Source organism: Protopterus annectens, chromosome 7.part1 (genome assembly GCF_019279795.1).
Source record: "Protopterus annectens isolate FY-2018-M chromosome 7.part1, PAN1.0, whole genome shotgun sequence".
Taxonomy (NCBI): Eukaryota; Metazoa; Chordata; order Ceratodontiformes; family Protopteridae; genus Protopterus; species Protopterus annectens.
The window spans coordinates 344,002,280-344,025,724 of NC_056740.1; the positions used below are offsets into that span (position 1 = coordinate 344,002,280).

The 23,445-nt window shown below is 39.5% G+C and overlaps 1 protein-coding gene across 1 annotated transcript in view; it reads right to left on the minus strand.

The window, feature by feature from the left end:
• The window catches only part of DNAH12 (dynein axonemal heavy chain 12), a 4,520,724-nt gene that overhangs the window by 2,406,407 nt on the left and 2,090,872 nt on the right, over positions 1-23,445 (minus strand). Inside the window, exon 25 of the mRNA XM_044078497.1 lies at positions 20,713-20,958. Coding sequence (XP_043934432.1) covers positions 20,713-20,958 — 246 coding nt within the window. The remainder of the gene's footprint in view (positions 1-20,712; positions 20,959-23,445) is intronic.

Genomic DNA, 23,445 nt, shown 5'->3' on the forward strand with positions numbered 1-23,445 from the left:
GATGTAAATATATGTTTTATAGTATTAACATATAATTTGTTGAGTGAGAATGTTAAACTAGTTATAAAACATTACTGGCAATTCCTACACAAGTTTCCAGAGTTGAAAGGTTTAGTGGAACAGAATTTGGTCTACTCCTATAAGATAGGTTCAAATTTGAAAGATAGGTTAGTACATACAAAATTTAAGAGACCACAAATTAAGTTAATGCAACAGATTCAGTTTTTAGGTAGTACATCATGTGGAAGATGTCTGGGTTGCAGACCTATTGTGCAGACTTTTTCTAGTATTAATAATATCATATTTGAAGCTGCTGCAACATTTAATTGTTTAACAGAAAGTGTAGTCTATGCTATAAAATGTGGTTGTAATAAATTTTATATAGGTCAAACAAAGAGAATGTTTAAGGTGAGGTTACTGGAACATCTAAGGAACATCATAAAGAGGAAAGTCCCTTGGCTCAACATTTTAAATTATATCATGACAGTGTTCCTAAAGATTTAACAGCTACAGTGTTGCAACAAATACAGGTAGAAAATGAGGATTACAAAAGAAATATGTTATTGTACAAGGAGACTGCATTCATTTTAAAGTTTGGGACTTTGATCCCATATGGTTTAAATGTAGATTGTTGTTGGAAATGTGTTATGTAGCTTTAAAAGCATGCTTTTAAGTTATGTTGGTTAAACGTGAATTTAAATATTTAATTGTTTAATTATATAATTGATGAATTGTTTTATTGGATACCATGGGTATAAAAAGTGAATCAGTATTACTTTGAATTCACTCCTTGAAGGCTATTCATTAGCCGAGGCACTAGAGTGTTTCGTAATAAAAGAGGAATTATTTGACTACAAGTTGTTGGTTTTTCTTAATTTAACTACTTTTGTCGTATGGTGGATATTGAGTTTGGGGTATGTCGAGTGATCCTGCTAATAATTTGCCACGTATATTTAGAGAGGTGTCTTCCAACTCCTCGCAGCTAACTATGGATGGTTTTGTGAGATCAAATCCAGACAGGAACCAGGATGGAAGTGCGGTATCAGCTAGTAGCAGTGGTGAAGGGCGACCCACTCCAATATGGGAGAGGTTACTGGAAGTGACCAAAGGTAACCGTTTTTTTAACCCATTTATGGAGGTGGCTAAGCGTTCCACTGCCTTCTCATCTAAGGCGATAGTTTTGTTGAATAAGTTGAAACAATTGTTGCATAAAGAAACGGCAACTCAGTATAACAGGATGAGTTTACAAAGATATGTGAAACTAGACATAGCTCCGAAAGGGCTTAGAGCTATGAAGTTCCCATCTATGCCATTTGATATGTCAAAGTTAACGGAAAAAGCTTTCAAAGAGAGGTGAGAAGCCGCTGCTCAATGGTGTGCTATAGAATGGACTAAAATATTGTTAGAACGAGATGAGGTAAAACTTTTGGACATTAAAAAAGACATTAACATAGTGTGCAATCATTTGTTAATGTTGGTTGACAAATCAAGGTTTGAGTTGGGACTGCATGAGATACAAGATAAACTTGTGGCATTAGAGAAGAAGTTGTGTGAGCAAAAATTGTATAAATTAAAAGGAGACCTTACAGACTATGACAGTGGTACGTCCTTCTTTAGGCCGACGAATCAGAAAGCTAGGTCTCAGGTACGTTTTTAGGAAGGGTTAAGTACAACAGAGGGGAAACATCCTCAGCCGACACCAGCCCAGGTCAGAGTGACATGGAAGATGAGCAACAATTTCCTGCCCTTCCACAACCTAATAATCCACAATATAAGTATAATAATTTTCATCCCAACCGGAGATTAAATCAACAGAAGAAACAGTATGCTGAATATGAACAAGGACAGTACAGAGATGAGCAGAATCACCAACAATGGAATAAGAACAACAGAAAAAGAACTAGATGGTATTGAAAAGTTTTTTTTATGATACAATGGACTTAGTATTAAACCTATCCAATAGTACGTTAGATGAAAATTTGTTAGCTGTTTTGAAATATGTTTAAAATTTGTACCCACTGTAATGCCTAGATTACACTGTTTTAAAATTGAGTTGTTTAAAATGGTAGGTAAATTGCATTCATGGTATTTTTTTCAAATACATCAGGGTGTTCAGCGTATAAATACCGAAGTAGTATTGAATGCTGAATATAGCGATGAAGAACAAGAAGATGTTTCAGATGCCTCCTTTGTTTCATGTAATAGTGAATTTAATGCATATTGTAATTTAAATACATTAGATATTAAAGTTTTAAGTAATTTTATGCCACCATTTAATCATGATGACATTAAAAAATTTATTCTATGGTGGAATTTGAGCTGGAATTGTCTTAATTTGTTAATAAACGAAATGCTAAATATAATTTAACTAAGAATGAATGGATGTCTTTGAAAATTTTTCAGAACAGAAAGAGTTTGTGATTAAGCCCTGACATAAGGGAAACAAGACTGTTGTGATGCATTATTTACAATAAGACTTACTTAATGATGTTAATGTTTATGAAGTAGTAGCACAATATAAGTTAGAGGAAGCTACAAAGAAATATACCCAATTACTTTATAAAGGGAGGAGACTGGGCTATGGTCTGAATCAGATGTTGAGAAAAAGTTGGCATGCAATAAGTCTGATATGGCATATTTTTATTGCCTACCTAAAGTGCATAAACAAATGAGAGACCCTCCTGGAAGACCCACAGTCTCAGCTAGGAAATATTTTTTACATAATGTAGGTATTGTATTACACAAATATTTGTTGAAGAAAGTGGTTCGTCTCCCATCATACATTAAAGATTGTTTTGATTTTTTAGGGAAGATTAACACATTAAGATGGGAGAAAAATATCTTTTGGATGACATTAGATATAAAAAGCTTGTATACCAATATTACACATAGTTTTGGTATGGAAGCTCTTGAGTTATACCTAGATGATAGCCCAGTGGCATATTATGTGATGGAATTAGTAAGATTTAGTTTGAAAAATAATTATTTTTGTTTTGAAGACAAAATCTACCATCAGTTGCAAAGAACCTCTATGGGTTTGTCTTTTGCCTCTATGTATGCAAATCTTTTTATGGGGATGGTTGAGACTGAGTATATTTATGCACATTGTTTTTTTAAGAAATAGATAAAGAAATATTACCAATTTATAGACTACTTGCTTTTTTATGTGATAGAGGTTCAGAATTTATTGAACAATTTATAACAGAGTTACATGAAAATAGGTTCAACTTGCAATTTAATGGTTTACAGTGGGGAAATAAGATCTTTTTTTAGATATAACGTTAGAAGGAAAAATTGGTGAGCGAGTTGCCACTGGGCTACATAGAAAATTTGATGTAGTAAATCAATTTATGTGGGGAAACAGTTGTCATCCCACCCATACTTTAGAATCATTACCATATGGTGAATTTTTGAGAATATCTAGAATCTGTAATAACAATGTTGACTTTGAAAATGAGGTATTTAAATCAGCTAATATGTTTAAAATGAGAAAATATAATATAGATGTTATAGAAAAAAGTATGGAGAGAGTTAGAAGGGATGGATATAGCAAAGATAATAACAAAATAATATATAGACATCCAAAAGAAAATTTAAAGACATATAAAGATGCAAATAGTTTTTTTTATAGTATTAACATGTAATTTGTTGAGTGAGAATGTTAAACAAGTTATAAAACATTATTGGCAATTCCTACATAAGTTTCCAGAGTTAAAAGGTTTAGTGGAACAGAATTTGGTCTTCTCCTATAAGAGAGGTTCAAATTTGAAAGATAGGTTAGTACATACAAAATTTAAGAGACCACAAATTAGGTTAACACAACAGATTCAGTTTTTAGGTACTGCCCCATATGGAAGATGTTTGGGTTGCAGACATATTGTGCAGACTTTTTCTAGTATTAATAATATCAAATTTGAAGCTGCTGCAACATTTACTTGTTTAACAGAAAGTGTAGTTTATGCTATAAAATGTGGATGTAATACATTTTACATAAGTCAAACAAAGAGAATGTTTAAGGTGAGGTTACTGGAACATCTAAGAGACATCAGATTAAATAAAGAGGAAAATCCCTTGGCTCAACATTTTAAATTATATCATGACAGTGTTCCTAAAGATTTGACAGCTACAGTGTTGCAACAAATACAGGTAGAAAATGAGGATTACAAGAGAAATATGTTATTGTACAAGGAGACTGTGTTCGTTTTAAAGTTTGGGACTTTGATCCCATATAGTTTAAATGAAGATTGTTGTTGGAAATGTGCTATGTAGCTTTAAAAGCATGCTTTTAAGTTATGTTGGTTAAAAATGAATTTAAATATTTAATTGTTTAATTATATAATTGATGATTTGTTTTAATGGATACCATGGGTATAAAAAGGGAATCAGTATTACTTTGAATTCATTCCTTGAAGGCTAAGCATTAGCCGAGGCACTACAGTGTTTCGTAATAAGAGGATTTATTTGACTACAGGTTGTTGGCTTTTCTTATAATTTAACTACTTTTGTCGTATGGGGGAAAACCATTGTTGCCCAGGCCAGATGGGAATCACCACAGTGATTTCTGGGAGTCCTCCTGAAGTACCCTGAATATTAATGGAAAATTTAGAAAAGTATCCAGGAACATTTCTGTCCAAGGAAAAGAAAAAGCATCTGTCTTCCAGGCCTTCCTATATGGAGTCCTGGAGCAGAATTTTGTCAACTGACTGCTTAGAGAGGAAGCAAACAGATCTATTTAAGAAGTTCCCCACAGATGGATCAAATCTTGGAAGACCCTCTAATTCAGTTTCCATTCATGAGGTTCTGTCCTGGTCCTGTTCAGCATGCCCGCCACACAATTTTTGCTTTGACAAAATATTAAGACATCTGTAGAATGAGGTTGTGCCAAAAAGCTGTATCCTAGGCTACCATTGTTATTTTGCACTGAGGGTAAGATATGATTCTCCCTTGTTTGTTTATGTACAAAATCACTATGGTGTTGTCTGTAAACTCTTGTAGAGATCACAGATGATTTAGATAGTTGACTGCATTTGTTAAAGCTAACATTTCTTTTATGTTTATTTCTTTTGGTCTGTTTGTTCCAAAAATCCTGCACTTTTTCCCCCATTGACACTGCTCCACAAGTAAAATCTAAGGTGTCTGCAGTGACTGTGTTGGAGCAGGAAGAATGGAAGACCTGGATTCTGAGAGATTCAGTGTCTCCACCACAAGAGTTGTTGATGATGGGACCATAGAGATTTCAGATACCATTACATCTTTTTTATATGGAGTCCTGCTAGAGATATCATGAGTATAATTAATGCCATAAGACCCACAGTCCTGAGTAATTCACTTGCTGAGATTGAAGTCTGAGTGGAAAATCACAGGACTAGATCTATTTTTTTCCTGTGGAAGAAAATCACTTTGAACTGAGGGGTCCAGCAGACTCACAAAAAAAAAAAATCCTATGAGAAGGAGTCAGAAAATGCCTCTGAATGTTTTCTTCAAATCCCATCCTGTGCAGGATACTTTTTACCCAAACAAGAGTTTCCTGACACTTTGAGAAAGACTTTGCAAATCTAAGCACGTTGTCTAAGGAAACATATGAACACCTAGCATTCTGCAGTACACCATCATAGGAGCTAGATACTTTGTGAATACCCTTGGAGCAGAAGATAGTCCAAAGGGTAAGTTAGAGATCTGATAATGTGATCCAGATGCACAAACCCTTAAGATATGTCTAAAATATGGATCTATAGAAATGTGAAGATATACATCATTTAAATCTAAGGTCACTAAGAAACTCAGATGGGGAATAAGGGGTAAGAAATTGTAAAGAGACAGCATTTTCAACTTGGACTCTATCACAAAATGGTTCAGGAAGGAAAGGTGCAGAACTGGTCTCCAAGAAGCTTCTTTCTTTGGCAACAGAAACATCACTGAATAAAATCCACCTAACTGAGGGGGATGAACAGCTTCTATCACTCCCTGAACCAGCATATGCTGGATGATAGGAGGGAAAAGAAGAGAGTGGCCTGGTGAAGAAGGAGAAATTTTCTGAAAAGGAGGGACAGACACCCACTGCCATCTACAGTCTTGATGGATTTCTCTCAAAACTCAACTGTCCGAAACAATCTGTTGCCAAAGAGAGAAATGGAGGTTCAGACTTTCTAGAAGGATAAAGGGACTACCAGGGTGGTTGGGGGAAGAAAGTCACTCATGCAGTCATTCAGACCTATTAGACTGCCCTTTGTTCTGGGTGGGATCCTGCTTTCTTTTTAGAACCTCCCTGCCACTGCTTTTTAAATGTCTTCTTACCATAAGGCTGTTGGGACTGTTCATTTTGCTTTTTATTGCGATTAGATCAGGGAGCATAGAATCTCTTGGCAAACTTGGAGAAGGAGGGCTGAAAGATCTTTGAGATCCTTTGAATAAACTTGCCACTTATCATCACACGTTTTAATGACCTGTGCTGCAGAAGGTCCAAAAACTAGTTCTCTTTCCAAGGGAGAAGTCAAAATTTCATTTTTGACATCCTCTAGGAGGTTTTGGGAACACAACCAGACAAACCTCCTCTTAACAGTTACAGTGCCAGCAGCCCTGTAAGTGGCAACAGTAGAGTCATGTCTACATTTTAAACAATGGGTAGCGACCTGAAAAACAGTAGAAACTAAATTACAAAAGGCAGATTTTTTCCTTACAAGAGGAAACTAGTGTCATGACATACCAGATATTCTCATAAATGGCCAGGATGAACTTCAACACATGAGCCAGACAGCTGAGAAGTCTAAAAAGAAGAGTTGCAGAAAACATGCACATTTTTCCCAAACTTATGAATTAGCCATTCCATCCCTGTCGGAAGAGGGATTAGTATTAACAAAATTTTCAGCAGCAGCTGGGTTAACTAAAACTATAGCTACTGGGTCAAGTCTGGGATTAGTGTATAAAAAAACAAAAAGACTGAGGTACTTCATATAGTCTTATCTGCTTTTTTAGGACCAGCAGGCTGACTGTCATGGAAATCAGGCTATGACAAAAAACATCCTCCAAAGCAGAAAGAACTGAAGGAATAGGCACAGGTTCTGGAAATTCCAGCTGTAACAAATCATATTATTTTCATGGGGACTGAAAAACATCACTGTTTTCCCCAATGAAACAAGTGAGTCATTCTGGAAATAGTTTCAGGGAAAGAGAATCCTACACAGAAACTATGTAAAGTCACACTTTCCTCAGAATCTGAGTCAGAAATCTGTGGAGGTATAATACCATTCATTTGTGGTTCAAACTCTTGAATCTCTTCAGGAAAATAACCTCTGTTTCTTTTACCAGATATAACCACATAGGAAGGGTCAAGAAACTGCACTCAGCCCTAAGCTAAGCACAATAGATTACTCCTGCCCAATGTCACTGAGACAGGAGTAGACTTGTGCTTAATTTTTTTATTCTTTTTAACAGGAATTCATGAAATAACCGGCCCAGAATTTCCAGTAATCAGCTCCCTAGGGAAGGGCACAGCTTTCTGGTAAAGCAGAAAGGCATTCTCTGTACTTTCTCCTAGGACTGGCAAGAGTGTTTCTCCTCTGCCTATTAAGGACATACCAACAGCTGCAGAGGATGGGTCTAACCCTCCAATTCATGGAGGCTGTAGGGACTACACCAGTGGAACTCAAGAAACAATTTGATTGGTCAGAGGAACCAGCTTTGGCCACAGCGGCTGAGATAAAATAGCCTGGCTATTTCACTGTCAAGATAGTCTGTCCAATCTTTTCACTGTCATCATGAAATGTCAACATGAAAAATCTGTGAGGTGACCTGAAGAAGGCTGTGCACAAGAGATGCCTTCGCAATCTGACAGATTTGGAGCGCTTTTGCAAAGAAGAGTGGGCAAATATTGCCAAGTCAAGATGTGTCATGCTGATAGACTCCTACCCAAGAAGACTGAATGCTGCAATTAAATCAAAAGGTGCTTCAACAAAGTATTAGTTTAAGGGTGTGCACACATAACAAAGTATTAGTTTAAGGGTGTGCACACTTATGCAACCAGCATATTGTACATTTTGTATTTTTTTCCCCTAACAGACTTGTTTGTTTTTCAATTGAATTGTACAGGCTATAGGTCCCATTAAAGGTGGGAAAAGTTTTGAAATTATTTACTGTAGTCTCATTTTTATATCACAAAAACCTGGCATTTTAACAAGGGTGTGCAAACCTTTTTATATCCACTAAATTATATATATATATATATATATATATATATATATATATATATATATATATATATATATGTGTGTGTGTGTGTGTGTGTGTGTCTGTGTGTGTATTAACATATATACATATATATATATATATATATATATATATATATATATATATATACACATACACATATGATGAAACAGAAAATATATATGAGGGATTTTATTAGTAATATTCATTTAAACCAGGACCTCAGTTTTAATAAAAAAAAATTAGAAGTTATGTACCTACCATAACATTCCATGTTAGTTGTCTTCTCTCGCCTTCTTTCTTGCTGGATGGGTTCAGAGCCGATCCTCGGCTCCGACTCGGCACTTGCTAAGCTCGAGAGCTAATTTTACCAGCTTGAGGAAACCCTATATCCCATGATGCAAGGCGGAGACTACCCAGATCTCGTTTGGTAGCTAAAGAAATAGTAATATTTTCTTCCAACTGAAGAGGAGGAAGAAAAGTAACAATACTAAATAACATCATAATCCTCTAGAAAGGATCAACCTAATCTAGTGACACTAGAAGCTGAACAGCTAGAAAAAGGAATACAACCTCTTAATAGAAGATGTATAATCTTCTCGGTCTGACCAGGCTAGGGGGATGGAGGGCGGAACGCAAGAAAGAAGGCGAGAGAAGACAACTAACATGGAACGTTATGGTAGGTACATAACTTCTAAATGTTAAGTTGTCAATCTCGCCTTCATTCTTGCTGGATGAGACTGCGTCCCTAGCACCTCTATCCTGGGTGGCTCAATGGAACAGACTCTTGAGAACGGTGGAACCAATATTCGCTCTGTCTCTGGAGGCCAAGTCTAATTTGTAATGTGAAACAAAGGTATGAGGAGAGGCCCATGTGGCTGCTGCACAAATAGTGTCTATTGGAAGTCTAGCTTGAAAAGCTGTCGATGTAGCTAGAGCTCTGGTAGAATGGGCTTTTGGCTTAGAAATCAACTCTTTGCCTCTGAGCTGATAAATGTAAGTGATCACAGAAGACAGCCATCTAGATAAAGTTACCTTGGAAACTGGAAGGCCTTTCCTGTTCTCTGCATAGGACAGAAACAGTTGATCAGATTTCCTAAAAAGTTTAGTTTTGTCCAGATAATATCTGAGCTGGCGGTGAACATCAGGACAATGTAACTTTTGTTCCGCTCTATCAGAATAATTCGGGAAAAACACTGGAAGATCAATGGATTGATTTAGGTTTGTCTGCGATGCCACTTTTGGTAAGAAAGACGGATTAGTCCTTAGAGATACCCTATCTTTGTGGAATATTAAATAGGGAGGATGAATGCAGAGCATGAAGCTCAGATACTCTCCTGGCAGAAGTAATGGTGACTAGAAAAAGTGTCTTCCAAGAAAGAAATTTCAAAGAACAGGCAGCTGCAGGTTCGAAAGGGGGAAGAATCAAGGATGTTAAAATTAAATTTAGATCCCACTGTGGTGAGGGGTCTCTAATCGGAGGTTTAAGTAAAAAGATACCTCGAAGGAATGCCTTGCAAAGTTTATGTGACATAATGTTGTGGTCCAAAAGGCCTATATGAAAATATGAAATGGCTGCCAGTTGAACTTTCACTGTGGAAGAAGAGGATCCTGAATGAAAAATCTCAACTAGGAAGTCCAATACCGAATGAATCGGAGCAGTATAGGGGTCTATGTTCCTAGCTTTTGCCCAGAAAGAGAAACGTCGCCATTTACTAGTGTAAATATTTCTGGTAGAAGATTTTAGGGAAGCTACTATGATATCCCGGACGGGATTAGAAATCATAGGAAGCCTGGCTAAGAATGGAAGTGGAGCAACCAAGCAGTGAGGTTGAGAGAAGGTATTGATTGGTGCAGTTGACCCGACTGGTGGGTCAGAAGATCTGGAACCGGGTCCAGATGCCATGGCTGTACCAAGAGATAACGATGTAGGAACGGAAAACACATCTGTCGAGGCCAATAAGAGGCAATGAGAATCAACTTGGCTCTCAAGGAGGTTGCTTTCTGAATTAGCTGAGGTATCAGCGGAAAGGGGGGAAATGCATAAAGAAGTCCCCGGGGCCAATCTTGGGTTACAGCGTCTCTGGGGGGATGGCCTGGAAGGGGGAAGAGAGAGAAGAAGTCTGGGCATTTGCTGTTTTGAGATGTAGCGAAAAGGTCGCAGCAAGGAAGGCCCCACTTCTGAAAAATCTCTTCCGTCACTGATTGTTTGAGAGACCACTCGTGAGGCATGAGAATAGCTCTGCTCAATCTGTCCACTATGATGCTGGATTTCCCGGGGATATGCGTTGCTATCAGAAACAGCTGAGAAGAGATTGCCCATTTCCAAAGTCTGAGAGCCTCTCGACACAGTGGATAGGACTTGGTTCCGCCCTGTTTGTTGATATACCACACTACGGACATATTGTCCATTTAGATTGCAATAGTTCCCAGGGGGAAGAGAGTCGTTGAGGGCTTGCAACATTAAAAGCACCACTCTCATCTCCAGGACATTTATGTGCAGATGGTATTCGAAAGGTTGCCAAGTGCCATGGACCATTCTGCCCTGATAATGCCCCCCCCACCCAATCAGGGAGGCGTCCGATGTAACCGTGGCAACCGGGGCAGGAGGAACAAAAGGTCTGCCCTGATGGACTTGAGGGGACGATATCCACCAGGTCAGATGCCTTTTGCAAGTTGGAGTTACTATGATCTCATGACACATAGGAAGTTGTTGAAAAGACCATTGGGCGAATAGCATCCATTGTAGAAGACACATGTAAAAGCGGGCAAGGGGAAGAAGTGCTATGGCGACCGCCATAAGACCCAATACTTTCAGAGCAAATCTGGCCTGAATTCTGTTGCTGAGAAAAATCACCTGGACGTGTCTTTGAATGTCCAAGATCCTTTGGTGTTAACTTTGCTGAAAGTTGTACGGTGTCCAATTTTGCGCCTATAAAAGTAATAGATTGACAAGGTGACAAGGCAGATTTTTCAAAATTTATAGAAATCCCTAGCCCTCTGCAAATGTGAATGGTGTAATCTCTGGCTTGGAGAAGTTGATGCCTGGTGGTGGCAGTGAGGAGCCAGTCGTCTAGATATGGAAACACCTGGAATCCTTGACGTCTCAGGCGAGCCATAACCACTGCCATACATTTGGTGAACACTCTGGGGGCTGTAGTGAGTCCAAAGGGCAGGGCTCTGAATTGGAAGTGACTGGTCCCCAGCCAAAAGCGGAGAAATCTTCTGGAGCATCTGTGAATTTTTATGTGATAGTATGCATCCTGAAGATCTATCGAGCACATCCAATTGTCCTTGCCCAGAAAGGGTAGAATGGACTGAAGCGTGACCATCCGGAATCTTGATTTCTTTACAAACTTGTTTAGTTTGCTCAGATCTAATATTGGTCTCCAGTCCCCTGTCTTTTTTGGAACTTAAAAGAACCTTGAGTAGATTCCGGATCCTATTTGGTCCACTGGGACTGGCTGGATGGCTCTTTTTACTAGCAGTTTTGATATTTCTAGTACTGCTAGTTCCCTTAGACCAGGTGGAACATCTGGAAGGGTTCCCTTTTGCTGAATTGGGGTTTGAATAAAGGGAATTTTGTAACCCTCGGATATAATCAACTGTACCCATTTGTCTTGAGAAAGGGAAAGCCAGGCTATTGGGTACAGCGATAATTTTCCTCTGACTGCCTCCGAAGGCGGACAATCGGGCAACATCTCAGGGATGCTGGAAGGGTTTGTCAGAAAGAGGCTCTCTGCTACCCTGGTTCTGCGGACCCCCTCTGCCCCTAGGGCGGCGTCTATTATTGTTACCCCCTCTGCCTCTGGGGGTAAACTGACTTTGTGCGTCAGGCGTGACTCCTTGAGATTTGCGGAACCACATTTTCCCTCCCTTCTGTCCTTTGGGGTAAGGTCTTGAAGGGGTGGAGAAACGGACTCCTATGGCAGAAAGAGTCTTGCCATCTTGTTCACATCTAGCCAAAGTGTCTTTCACTTGAGGTCCGAACAAGGTCAAACCATCAAAAGGGGAGTTTGTAATTTTGCAGACCCCTTCAAAGCGTCCTTCACAAAGCCGCATCCAGGACTGACGCCTTAAAGCCACTCCTGTGCCTGTGGCCCTACTCGCTTCATCGGCTGCATAAGAAATGAGCCGCATAGAGGAGTTAACAATGGAGTTAAGGATTCCTAGCTGTGAGCTAATCTTATCCTGAGACCCAGCAGCTGATGGATCCTGTAAAACTTCTCCCAACTCTTTAAGAACATCTCTTTGAAGGCGGGTGAAGTGGCACAAGTAGTTCAGCGATCTCATGGCAAAAGTCGCTGAAGAAAAAATCTGCTTGCCGTACCTGTCCATAGTCCTAGAATCCTTGTTAGGAGGATGGACAGGTACTGAAGGATCAGCTAGTTCCTTCTTGGTGGCAGCAGCCACCACCATGGCATCAACTGGGACACCCTTTGTCAAATATTGTCTATCTGGTGGGACCATAATGAATTTTGAAGGCCTCCTAGGGATAGGTTCCACCGAATCCGGAGCCATCCACGCATTCCGAGCCACTACCTCCATAAGAGGGTCGAAAAGCGGAGACACCCAGGAGGTGGAGGGTTGAGATCCCAATGCCTCCAGGTATACTGACTCGTCCTCGGAAGGATTAAGGGAGGGCCAGTTCCCTCTCTGCTTAAGGAGTTCAAGGATGTCTGAGAATGAGACATCCTCAGAGGAGGACCTTGGGGATCCCTCCAACTCATCCAGGTCAGTATCAGATGTAATAGACTCGAGGGAGTCGAGATGTTTCCTCTTACATGTCCTCTTACGCGGAGGTTCACCTGATGGATCAGGAGAAGCCTCGGAAGAGGAAGATATTCCCAATGGGGAAACCTGAGGTGTTGGATCTCTGGGTCCAGGAGCAAGAGAGTGGGAAGAGATGTCAGCAGGCACTGTAGTGGGAGGAGCTGATGGAACTGTCCATTGACTAAGCCCAGGGGCTAGTACACTCCTCATCACCTCGAAGGCTCCCCCGTCAGAGAGACCAGAAAGTTCCCGCTCTGAAGAGATAGGAACCCCAGGCCTCACCGAGAGGGAAGGCTCTGAGGCAGATGTCGGGGCTGAGCTCACCAACGCTGAAGCCCCGAGAGGGAGAACGGGGTCGGACAAGGGTCCAATGCCACTCGCCCCCTCGGAGCCGACGAGAGAGACCAGATGCCCGGATCCCTCCAATGAAGGCCTCAAGGAGGAAATTGGAGCAGAGGACGATGGAGCCGAAAGGGGTGGTATCGGCTCCGAAGCTACAACGGTGACGGTTCCAAGGAGCTCCGGCTCCGAGCTCTGTAAGAGAGTCGAAGAAGGAATGTTTGGTGGATGTGAAATAGCTACCGTCTGTTGAGACGGGCTATGGAGTATTTGAGCCAATGCCTGAGACTTTAATAGTCTACTCACCACTCTCTCGAGGTCGTGATCAGACAGCCTGGATGACCAAGAAGAACGGCTCCGATGGCTCCGCTCGAGAGCAGGGGTGATCTCGGAGCTGAATGTATCGACTCTAAAGAAGGGGATCGAGATCTCTTTTTAGAGATCGATGGAGCCAACGGAGCCGAGGATACGTTGGCTCCAGCCGGAGCCGACAATGAATGTCTAGATTGGGCAGTATCGGCGCCGGATGGAGCCGATACTGTGACTGCTATGGTGGAAGGATCGGTTCCAGCCGGAGCCGATCTCGACCCTGGTGAAGGCAAACCAAAAGCAGACGGCTTGGAACTTTCAGCCGAAGGCTTAATAGGTTTTGAGGGCTTCCCCGGCGCCGACTTAGTCGGGGAGCTCTCGGGCTTTAATAAGCCCCTTAATATCAACTTATTTCTGCGCTCCTGCAGGACTCTTGGGCTGAAGGCATGACAGATAGCACAAGAGTCCTGCAGGTGCAGAGGTCCCAGGCAATAAACACAAGAAGTGTGACTGTCTGTCAGAGACATCTTCTGACAGCATGAGTCACACTTCTTGAAGCCTGAGACCTTCGTGTCCTTCGACATAACTGTGTCGAGGAAACACAAGTTGTGAAACACAAAACACTAACACACACACAAAAAACACCCAATCCAACAATTTAAACTAGACAGGGATAACACACAGTCATACACAAACAATCCCTGACAGGAAAAAATTTAGGAAGGGGAAGGCCTAAGGCCTAAGCTAGGGAAAGGGGATAAATAAATCGAAAAAAAGGGAACACTAACGGGAATAGGGTTAAAGTAAGCATTAAGGTTAACAAAAAACAACTATAGATATGAAAATTTAAAGGGGGTAGACTAAAGTCTTATATTTAGTAACTTACCTGGAGCTGGTAAAAAAAGGCACCTCGTTAGCGAAGCGGCAAACGAGATCTGGGTAGTCTCCGCCTTGCATCATGGGATATAGGGTTGCCTCGAGCTGGTAAAATTAGCTCTCGAGCTTAGCAAGTGCCGAGTTGGAGCCGAGGATCAGCTCCGAACCCATCCAGCAAGAATGAAGGCGAGATTGACAACTTAACATCTTTCTTTCGTATTTAAAAGAGACTGCAAATACCCCTTATTGCTGGATGAACCATAATAAACTGCATCTATACCAATAAAAGTAAATCTGTCACCAGTACATGAGGTACAGTGTTTCTATAAGGCAATGGTATTCTTTTTATACTGAATGACACTTAAATTACCAGAAATCCTTTCTTTGGCAGTTTTTGTTATCTGTCATATATACAAAATCCACAAAAGCATTCAGTCATATACACTATAAATTTAGTATTACAAGTGACTGGTGTTTGAATTTAAAAAGTAATGCCTGAATTTCTAGTGTTAAGACTTTACATTACACATGTTCTGACAATTAATAGAGGCAGAGCAGCTTTCATAGCCTTTCAAATCATTACTGCAAATTGTCTCATTTTACGGACTGCAATCTCACTTGTGTTTATTGAAATATTGAGACTAATTTTTATTCCTTTAATAACTAGCATTACACTGACTACCAAAATATTGTGCAAGAATTACTCAACAAGATGGGACAATGTTTGTTAATAGAAAACATGATTTTACATGAATTGACACAAAAAGTCTTTAAAAAAAAATGTATTGTGTCATCTTCTGTTTGCTACGTTCTCTCCTTGTATTTCAATTATCGTCATCAACCCCCTTTATCCCATCTTCCACATGGGTGGTGGGGTTGTATCAACTGTTGTCATTTCTCTTGATTCAATGTCACCCTCCTACCTTCTTCAAAAGTTAAGACTGACTGTTACATGTCTTCTCTCACACAGTCCACTCTTTGTGGACTCCCTTGTTTCCTCTTGCCTTCTTCCAGTCTGTCCCAAATCTTCTTCTTCAAATTCTCTTCTGTTTTTCTACACATGTGCTCAAAACACTGTAATCTGTTCTCTTTGACCTTCTCGGAAAAAAAGAGCTACTCTGGCTTCTGCTCTGATGTCCTCATTTCTTCCCCTGTCCCACAGAGCACATCCTACCAGCCATTTCAGGCACTTCATCTCCATCATCACTAGTTTCCTCATCTGCTCTGCCTTTACTGACCAAGATTCTGTACTGGTTGCACAAATGTTGTGTACAACTTACTTTTCAGTTTCTTATACTTCAATAACTCTACCCTGTCCATTAAGACAACCTGGTATTGAATGTCATTCAATATTCTGTCACCATAACCCCCTGTGTTGGAATATAAGTTTCAACTCCTCAAAGCCTCATTATATTTACTCATAACACTACAGATTCTGCTGACCTTCATAAACTGAGATTTTGGTATGTTTTTACAGACTAGATGGGTGGTCTCTAGACCAGTCATTTGTGTAACTGAATACTTTATAGACTTAGCTGGTAAAGCAGAGAATGTAGAAAGCCCACATCTGATGAAGTTTTACAAATGAAAACATAATTCAGAACATTAATGCAGAGCTTTGTTTTTGTACTTTGGTTGTGACATTAAAGGAAGAGAATTCAACTGTCTGCGAGCTTTATTGTGTGCCTTCCCAGGTCTATTGTTTGTTTTACATAAAAATAAGCAATGCCCACCAGGTAGACACATGCTTTCTGGCACAGGGACACTTACAGAACCTTTTTCTATGTGTAAGAAAAATGCTTAATACCACTACTCCATTTGGTCTCTTGTAGAATTAAAGATACCACAGATTTTATTTACTTATTTAACATTTGTTAACCAGGAAAGCCCAACTTGGAATGAAGCCAATTTTCAGCAGAGGCCCAGGGAGAAACACTACAGACACGTCTTTGTAAGGTGGGAGAAAACTGCAGTACATGTAGAAAACCCACACTAACACAGGGAGGACATGCAGACTCCGCACAGAAGCCACTCCAGCTGAGAGTCAAACAGGAGATCCTCTTGCTGTGAGGCAACAACGTTACAGTTAGACCACTGCGCTGTCCATATAAATATTGTTTATGAGATGCCAGTTGAAACACATTGGTACCGCTGCATGTAAGATGTAAATTCTCTGTATACATCAATACCTCATGATATATACAATTAATATATGAACACACATACACACACACACACACACATATATATATATATATATATATATATATATATATATATATATATATATACACACACACACACACACACACATATATTACATTTTATATATATATATATATATATATATATATATATATATATATCTGGGATCCGTCAATATGTTCGAAGTTTCACTACTTCGAACCACACTTCACTGAGTCTACTTGCTCGAAGTAGTGAAACTTCGAACACTGACTTCGGCAGTCACACTACAGTGGGGAATGGGAATAGTCCCTTTTCCCCACTGTAGTGCAATCTTGGAGTAGGTATATTTAGTTAGGGGGGTGTGGGGGCACAGCCCCACATGGGGGGTGCAGGGGGGTTTGTCCCCCTGCAAAAACATGTTTTAGTGGGGTTTTTTGGGTAGCCCAAGGAACTAGACTTCAGTGAAAGGGCACTTTCGTTTAAGTGGACTTCTGCTGAAGTGTAGGGTCTACTGCTCTATTTCTAAGTGTATTTTTGATGGAAAGCAGTAGACCCATATATATATATATATATATATATATATATATATATATATATACATACACACACACACACACACACACACACACACACACACACACACACACACACACATACACACACACGTGTGTGTATGTGTAAACATGGGTATATCAAATGCTGTTTTAGGGACAGGGAATATTAAATGAGTAGAAAGTTAATTTTTAATATTGTGGATTCTGTTAGGGTCAACTGGTACGGTGTGTTATACTCTGTGGTTTTGTATTACATTATATTTCTATTTCTATATTGTATGAGAGGGTCAATGCTAAGTTTTGTTTGGGTTTTGGCATATCTGCTTGTACCATTTCTGAGTATGTGGAAATACTGATTTTCTTCTTTAAGGAGAGTTCTTTTTTTGCGTTTGTGAGTTTGTGTGACCATGAAGTTGTTATATGTAAGTATGAGGGATGTGGGGTGTGCAGGGATGCCATTTGGTTTGTTTATTTTATTTGTTTTACTTGGGCAATATTTTAGATATCAGTGTTTCTTGTAGTCAGTGTAATGTTCTGTATGCATTTTTTTTCATGTAGTTGAGGTTCAATATTTTGTACTTTGAGATTTTTATATATATATATATATATATATATATATATATATATATATATATATATAAATATATGCGCGTGTTTGTGTATGTATGTATATATATATATATATATATATATATATATATATATATATACATACACACACACACACACACACACACACACACACACACACACACACCACACACACACACACAAATATAGATGTCATCCTCATCATCAATTCCTCTTTTCCCATTTTTCTACATGGGTTTGGGGTGTCACGTCAACTGTTGCCACCTCTCTCAATTCAGTGCCACTCTCCTAACCTTCTTCAATAATCATGTCAGACTGCCTCAAGTCTTCTCTCACATAATCTTTCCATCTCTTGTCAAGATGACTTTGTTTCCTTTTCCATTCTTCTGTCTTCATCTTTCCTGCACATGTAATTGAGCCACTATAATCTATTTTCCTTGACCTTTTGTGCAATAGGGGTTACCTTGGCTTCTGTTCTGATGTCCTAATTTCTTCAGCTGTCCTTCAATGTGTATCCAACCACCTGTCTGATACTTCACCTCCATCACCTGAAGCTTTCTCAGCCACCGTGATTTCACTGCTCAGGTTTCCATGCCATATAGAAGCACTGGTCATACTGCTGACTTAAATATCTTACTTTCAGCTGCTTGTGAAGAAGAGAGTACAGGCAGGGTGGAGTGGGTGGAGAAGAGTGTCAGGAGTGATTTGTGACAAGCTAGTACCAGTAAGAGTGAAAGGGAAGGTCAAGAGGGTAGTGAGACCAGCTATGTTATACAGGTTGGAGACAGTGGCATTGACAAAAAGACAGGAGGCAGAGCTGGATGTGGCAGAGTTAAAGATGTTAAGATTTGCACTCGGTGTGATGAGGGTAGACAGGATTAGGAATAAGTATATTAGAGGGTCAGCCCAGGTTGGACAGTTTGGAGACAAAGCCAGAGAGGCAAGATTGCATTGGTTTGGACATGTGCTGAGGAGGGATGCTGGGTACATTGGGAAAGGGATGCTAAGTATGAAGCTGCCAGGTAAGAGGAAAGGAGGAAGGCCTAAGATAAGGTTTATGGATGTGGTGAGAGAGGACATGCAGGTGGTTGGTGTGACAGAGCAAGATGCAGAGGACAGGAAGAAATGGAAATAAGATGATCCACTGTGGCGACCCCTAAAGGGAACAGCCGAAAGAAAAAAAAAAGACTTTCAGCTGCTTTGCAGTCTTCTGTCATACATAACTTCTTACACACTTTATTAGATGGCTGCAGCACCTCTGATTCTAACTTTTCCTCCTCATTCAGACTTCTCAGACACCCTACTGAGATACCTGATGCTGTTAACACTATTTTCTCTTCTGTATCAGTTTTCAGTTCTTCTAATACCCCCATTTGCCGCCATAACAACCATCTTGCATGTACCCAGTTTTATCCTATGTGCCTTCAGTTTTGCATTCCACTTTGCCATCATTTTCTGAAGTTGGTTGTTTCCATCCTGATCTGAATCTGAACTGATCTACTGATCTGCAAATTCATTTATCAATTGCCTTCTCCAGCACTTTCATGCACCGTGAATTGTGAATATCCCCTTTATTCTTATTTATAATGGAAACTCAGTAACAACTATCTAAATGTTACTGCTGACCTCACAAAAACAGTATAATATTGCTGATTTGTTGAACTTTTCCTGCTTGAAGAAACATGAACACTTCTCGTATGAAGTCATTTGCAAAGTTAGATGTCCCCTCCCCTGACTGATGCAAGTTCCCTTGCAACTTTAGAGGACACAGCTTCTTTCCCCAGTGATCAAAGAAACCTTCTTAGAATCAAGCTATCAGACTGCCTCTATTATTCACATTTTAAGAGCTTTCTTTGGTGGATCACTACTTGAACAAGATAAAGAAACACATTTCCTAGACATTGATTTATGTTTCTGATTGTTTCCTTAGTTACCCTTTCTTTTTGCCTTAAATTTGGTTGAGCCCTCTTTTAGGGTTTTTTTTTAGGTTGTCTGCCTTTAATTGTGTAATAGAATTGTACACTTATGGCTCTTAAATGTCATTTTTTTTAGTTTTATTAAGCTTTGTCAAATGTCATCACAATAAACAAAACATGCTGGAGGGATAGGTTCCTGACCCAGAGACTCCCCAGACTCTGGAATAGAGTGCCTGAGTACATGTCAGAGTGCCTCTTTGGCCCTCTTCAAAAGGAACCTTGATGATTGGATGAGAGAAAGGAAAGTCACCCTGGGGATCACGTCAGTCGCCCTGCTAGACAGGGGTCCAGGGAAGTAAATAGTGTGGGAAGAAATAGCTAGGGAATTGTTATGGCTAGGCTTGAATAGGCCCTAGGGCTGATAGGTTCATAGGTTGGTACTAGGCTATGTTCACAAGTATTAGTCCTAATAAAACAAAGGCTGCATGTGAAAATCATTGCAGATGACTTGCCTACCACAGGGATATTAGCTAACATATTTAAATGAGGATATAATTACACAAGTCAAAACTTTACATTTATCCTTTTGAAGTTAATGTAATATTTTTTTTTTCAAATCAAATTAAACACACAGGTCAAATAAATGTTGAGCTACTTGCAATATGGCAAATGTACACAAGTGAAGTGGCCGACTGTTTTAAACAGTGACAAGAAATGGAAATGTTACAGGATAATATAAATTTTATAGGGAACATATGACAGTACAAAGGATGGCCCATGAGGTGCCTCCACTACCCCAGCATGAGAGAGGGAACACAAAGTTGAGAAATCTAGTCACTGCAAAAGCCCTCCCCAAAATAAGGCATTTTAAATATTTTTAATGAAATTAAACAAATATAGACAGCTTTAATACAACATCATGATCCTGTTAAATCTAAACTGGTTTCATATGGCTGGACACTTACCAGTATATCTTCATTCTCATCTGGGAACTTTAGCTTTAAATTGCCAGCTGCCACAAGCACAGCTTTGACTGCCCGCATGCCATAGTCATAGTGAAACTGGGATGAAAGTTGCTCTGAACACAGTCTATATGTCATGACTATCTTTACTGAAAGTGGTTTGGCATGGAGAAAGCCATATGAATACAATGAGATCTCAGCTATTAGTGCATAATTTGGTACCATCATAGCCACAGTTCGAAAAAGAACCTGAAAAGCAAAAGAAGATCATTACATGAGATGCATCAGAAAAGAGTTCACTAGTTCTTTTACTGAAATAAATAAACTGCAACACCATTGGATGTACATCGAACTTAGTTTAACTTCACTGGTAGTTCTGTCACTGACAGTTCACATGCAGTGTTCCATAGTAAAATGTCTGCAATTATTTAGTAACACACTGATGTTTGTAAAGACATATAGGAAAAACTGTTTGCTAATAAATTGCTTCACTCAGCATAAAGACAACGTAGGTTTGCTTCCTATGTAACCAATATGTGCCAGCAGAAAATACATGAAGGATGAAAATAAAAGCAACAGAAAGGAATTTGCAAGGGAAAAGAATGTGATTGTTTTTTAATTCTTCTACAATGAAACAAAAAGCTAAGATATAACTAAACATTCAGAAAAGAATGAATGACAGTAAAACATTTTCAATTTTTTCATAAAAAAGTTATGCTCGTTGTTATGACAGAAAAGAAATATGCCCTAGCAGCACAGTGTAGAGAGATAAAACCCTTACTACAATCCAGATGATATGAGATTGATTAGCAGCCTGTTTACTGGAGGAGCCAAAAAAGCATGCTGAGACTGAGTGGCCACTGCCAGCTCACTCGTCTTGTGGGGAGGGAGTTGGTGCAGTCTGCTGCATAATTGACACCGATCAGAAGAGCAAGTGTGTGTGTGTGACAGGCCCAGTGGTTGAATGGGGATCTTTGCTTGGTTTCCATGCATCATAACCTTCACAGGGTGCATGTGCAGAAATATCCAGGTTCCAAGAGGAAGGAATAGAATGCTTTTACAGTAACACAAGTGCATACATCAATCATCATGGGGTAAGGTAAGAATGAAAAGAAAATCCATCCTCTCAAAGTCTGCTCGTTTTGGATTGCCATGGGCTAAATTACAGTTCCCAAGCTTGAGGGCAATTAACATTAATCCTTAAACACAGGCAACTCCAGTCTAGGGGAAGGGAAGTCAAACCCTGACAAAGCAGAGAAAAATTATATTTGTGTGGTGGGGACAGACACCAAGTCACTTTCATGGCTGCCTGGTTGACTACTGTCAGCTGCAGTTACCACTCTCAAAACACTCAGCTATTCAGGAATGAGTTACTGTAAGGCTAGCATCCAATGGAAAGATGTCGCCTTCCCCAGAAGAGATGTGTGATGTAACCTGGTGGGGGTGAATGGCTGCCAATAGTTTTGGAGTAGACAGACCAGACTCAAGGGGCAAAAAGCATACAGAGAAAAATATGCTGCCATACATGTTCACGCTACAAGAAGTATTGAACTGGCTGACTGCTATTATGCCAAAACAATTGTATGGTAAATGAATAAAACAATAAAATATGTCTTGAGGGATGACAATGACTCTGCTCTTCTCTCAGCAATGGCAGTGAGGGACATGCTTACCTCTGGAAAAAAAGGAAGGCAATCTCCAACTTTTATATTGGTTCTTAATTTTCCTGTGGACTTGTGGAAACAGGATCCCACATGAATAAAGGATTGTTGATTTAAAACGTTCAAGCTTGTGCTTTTTCCTTCAATAATGTATAATCACAAAGATAGATGTGGAAGAATATCACTTGCAAGTATGTTCAAGGGAAAAAGAAAACAAGCCCTAGAGTGAGGTGCACCTTACTGGAGAGGAAAAATAGCTGATTATCTAACAGATAACAGCTAGCAACACACACATACATAAAAATACTTCTTTACCTTTGAAGGGTCGCCAAGTGCTTATTGAAAACTTGGCAATGAAATTCTCAACATTAAATCTAGCAACTAGCAGCTCCTGAAATTAAACACATGCAACTGCTATACAAATGATCTGTCAGCATGCATACCACAGAAAACTAAACATAAAAAATGCAGTTTTAGACATATCCATAAACCATATAGCTGTGTCAGTAGACTTACAAGAAGAATTAATATCATTAGTGCAGAAATTACACATATATATTAAATATAAACTGTAGATAGATGCCAGCCCCCTATCCTGATTATTTTCAGCAAATGGACATGCAGTCTTAAGCAGTGATAGTTACAAGGAATCTGGCTTGTAAAAGGCTGCACTGCCCACCTACTTCCAACTCCATTCTGTTCTGCAGGTCAATGAAGGAGCAAGGAAGGGTGAGGTAATAACAAAGGCTATTCAAAAGCTTTATAGAAAAAGCCAAAAATGTAAACCAGTCTATGTAAAGAAACCTTATTAATAAAAATTTGTAACATCGACATATCAAAAAATATTACATACCAACTACAAGCTAAGAAAGGTAATAAAGAAACACCAACCACAGTGGGATTTATCTTTGTAACATAATCAAACATACCTGTAAACTTAAAAGTTTGTAACTGGTACAAATCAAAGCATATACAAACATCACCACACTCTATAACAGAAGCAGGACATGGGTGGCGGTGGTGGCAGAGGGGGGAAACCTGTCCTGTATGAGATTTTTGAACCTCTAGTTTTATG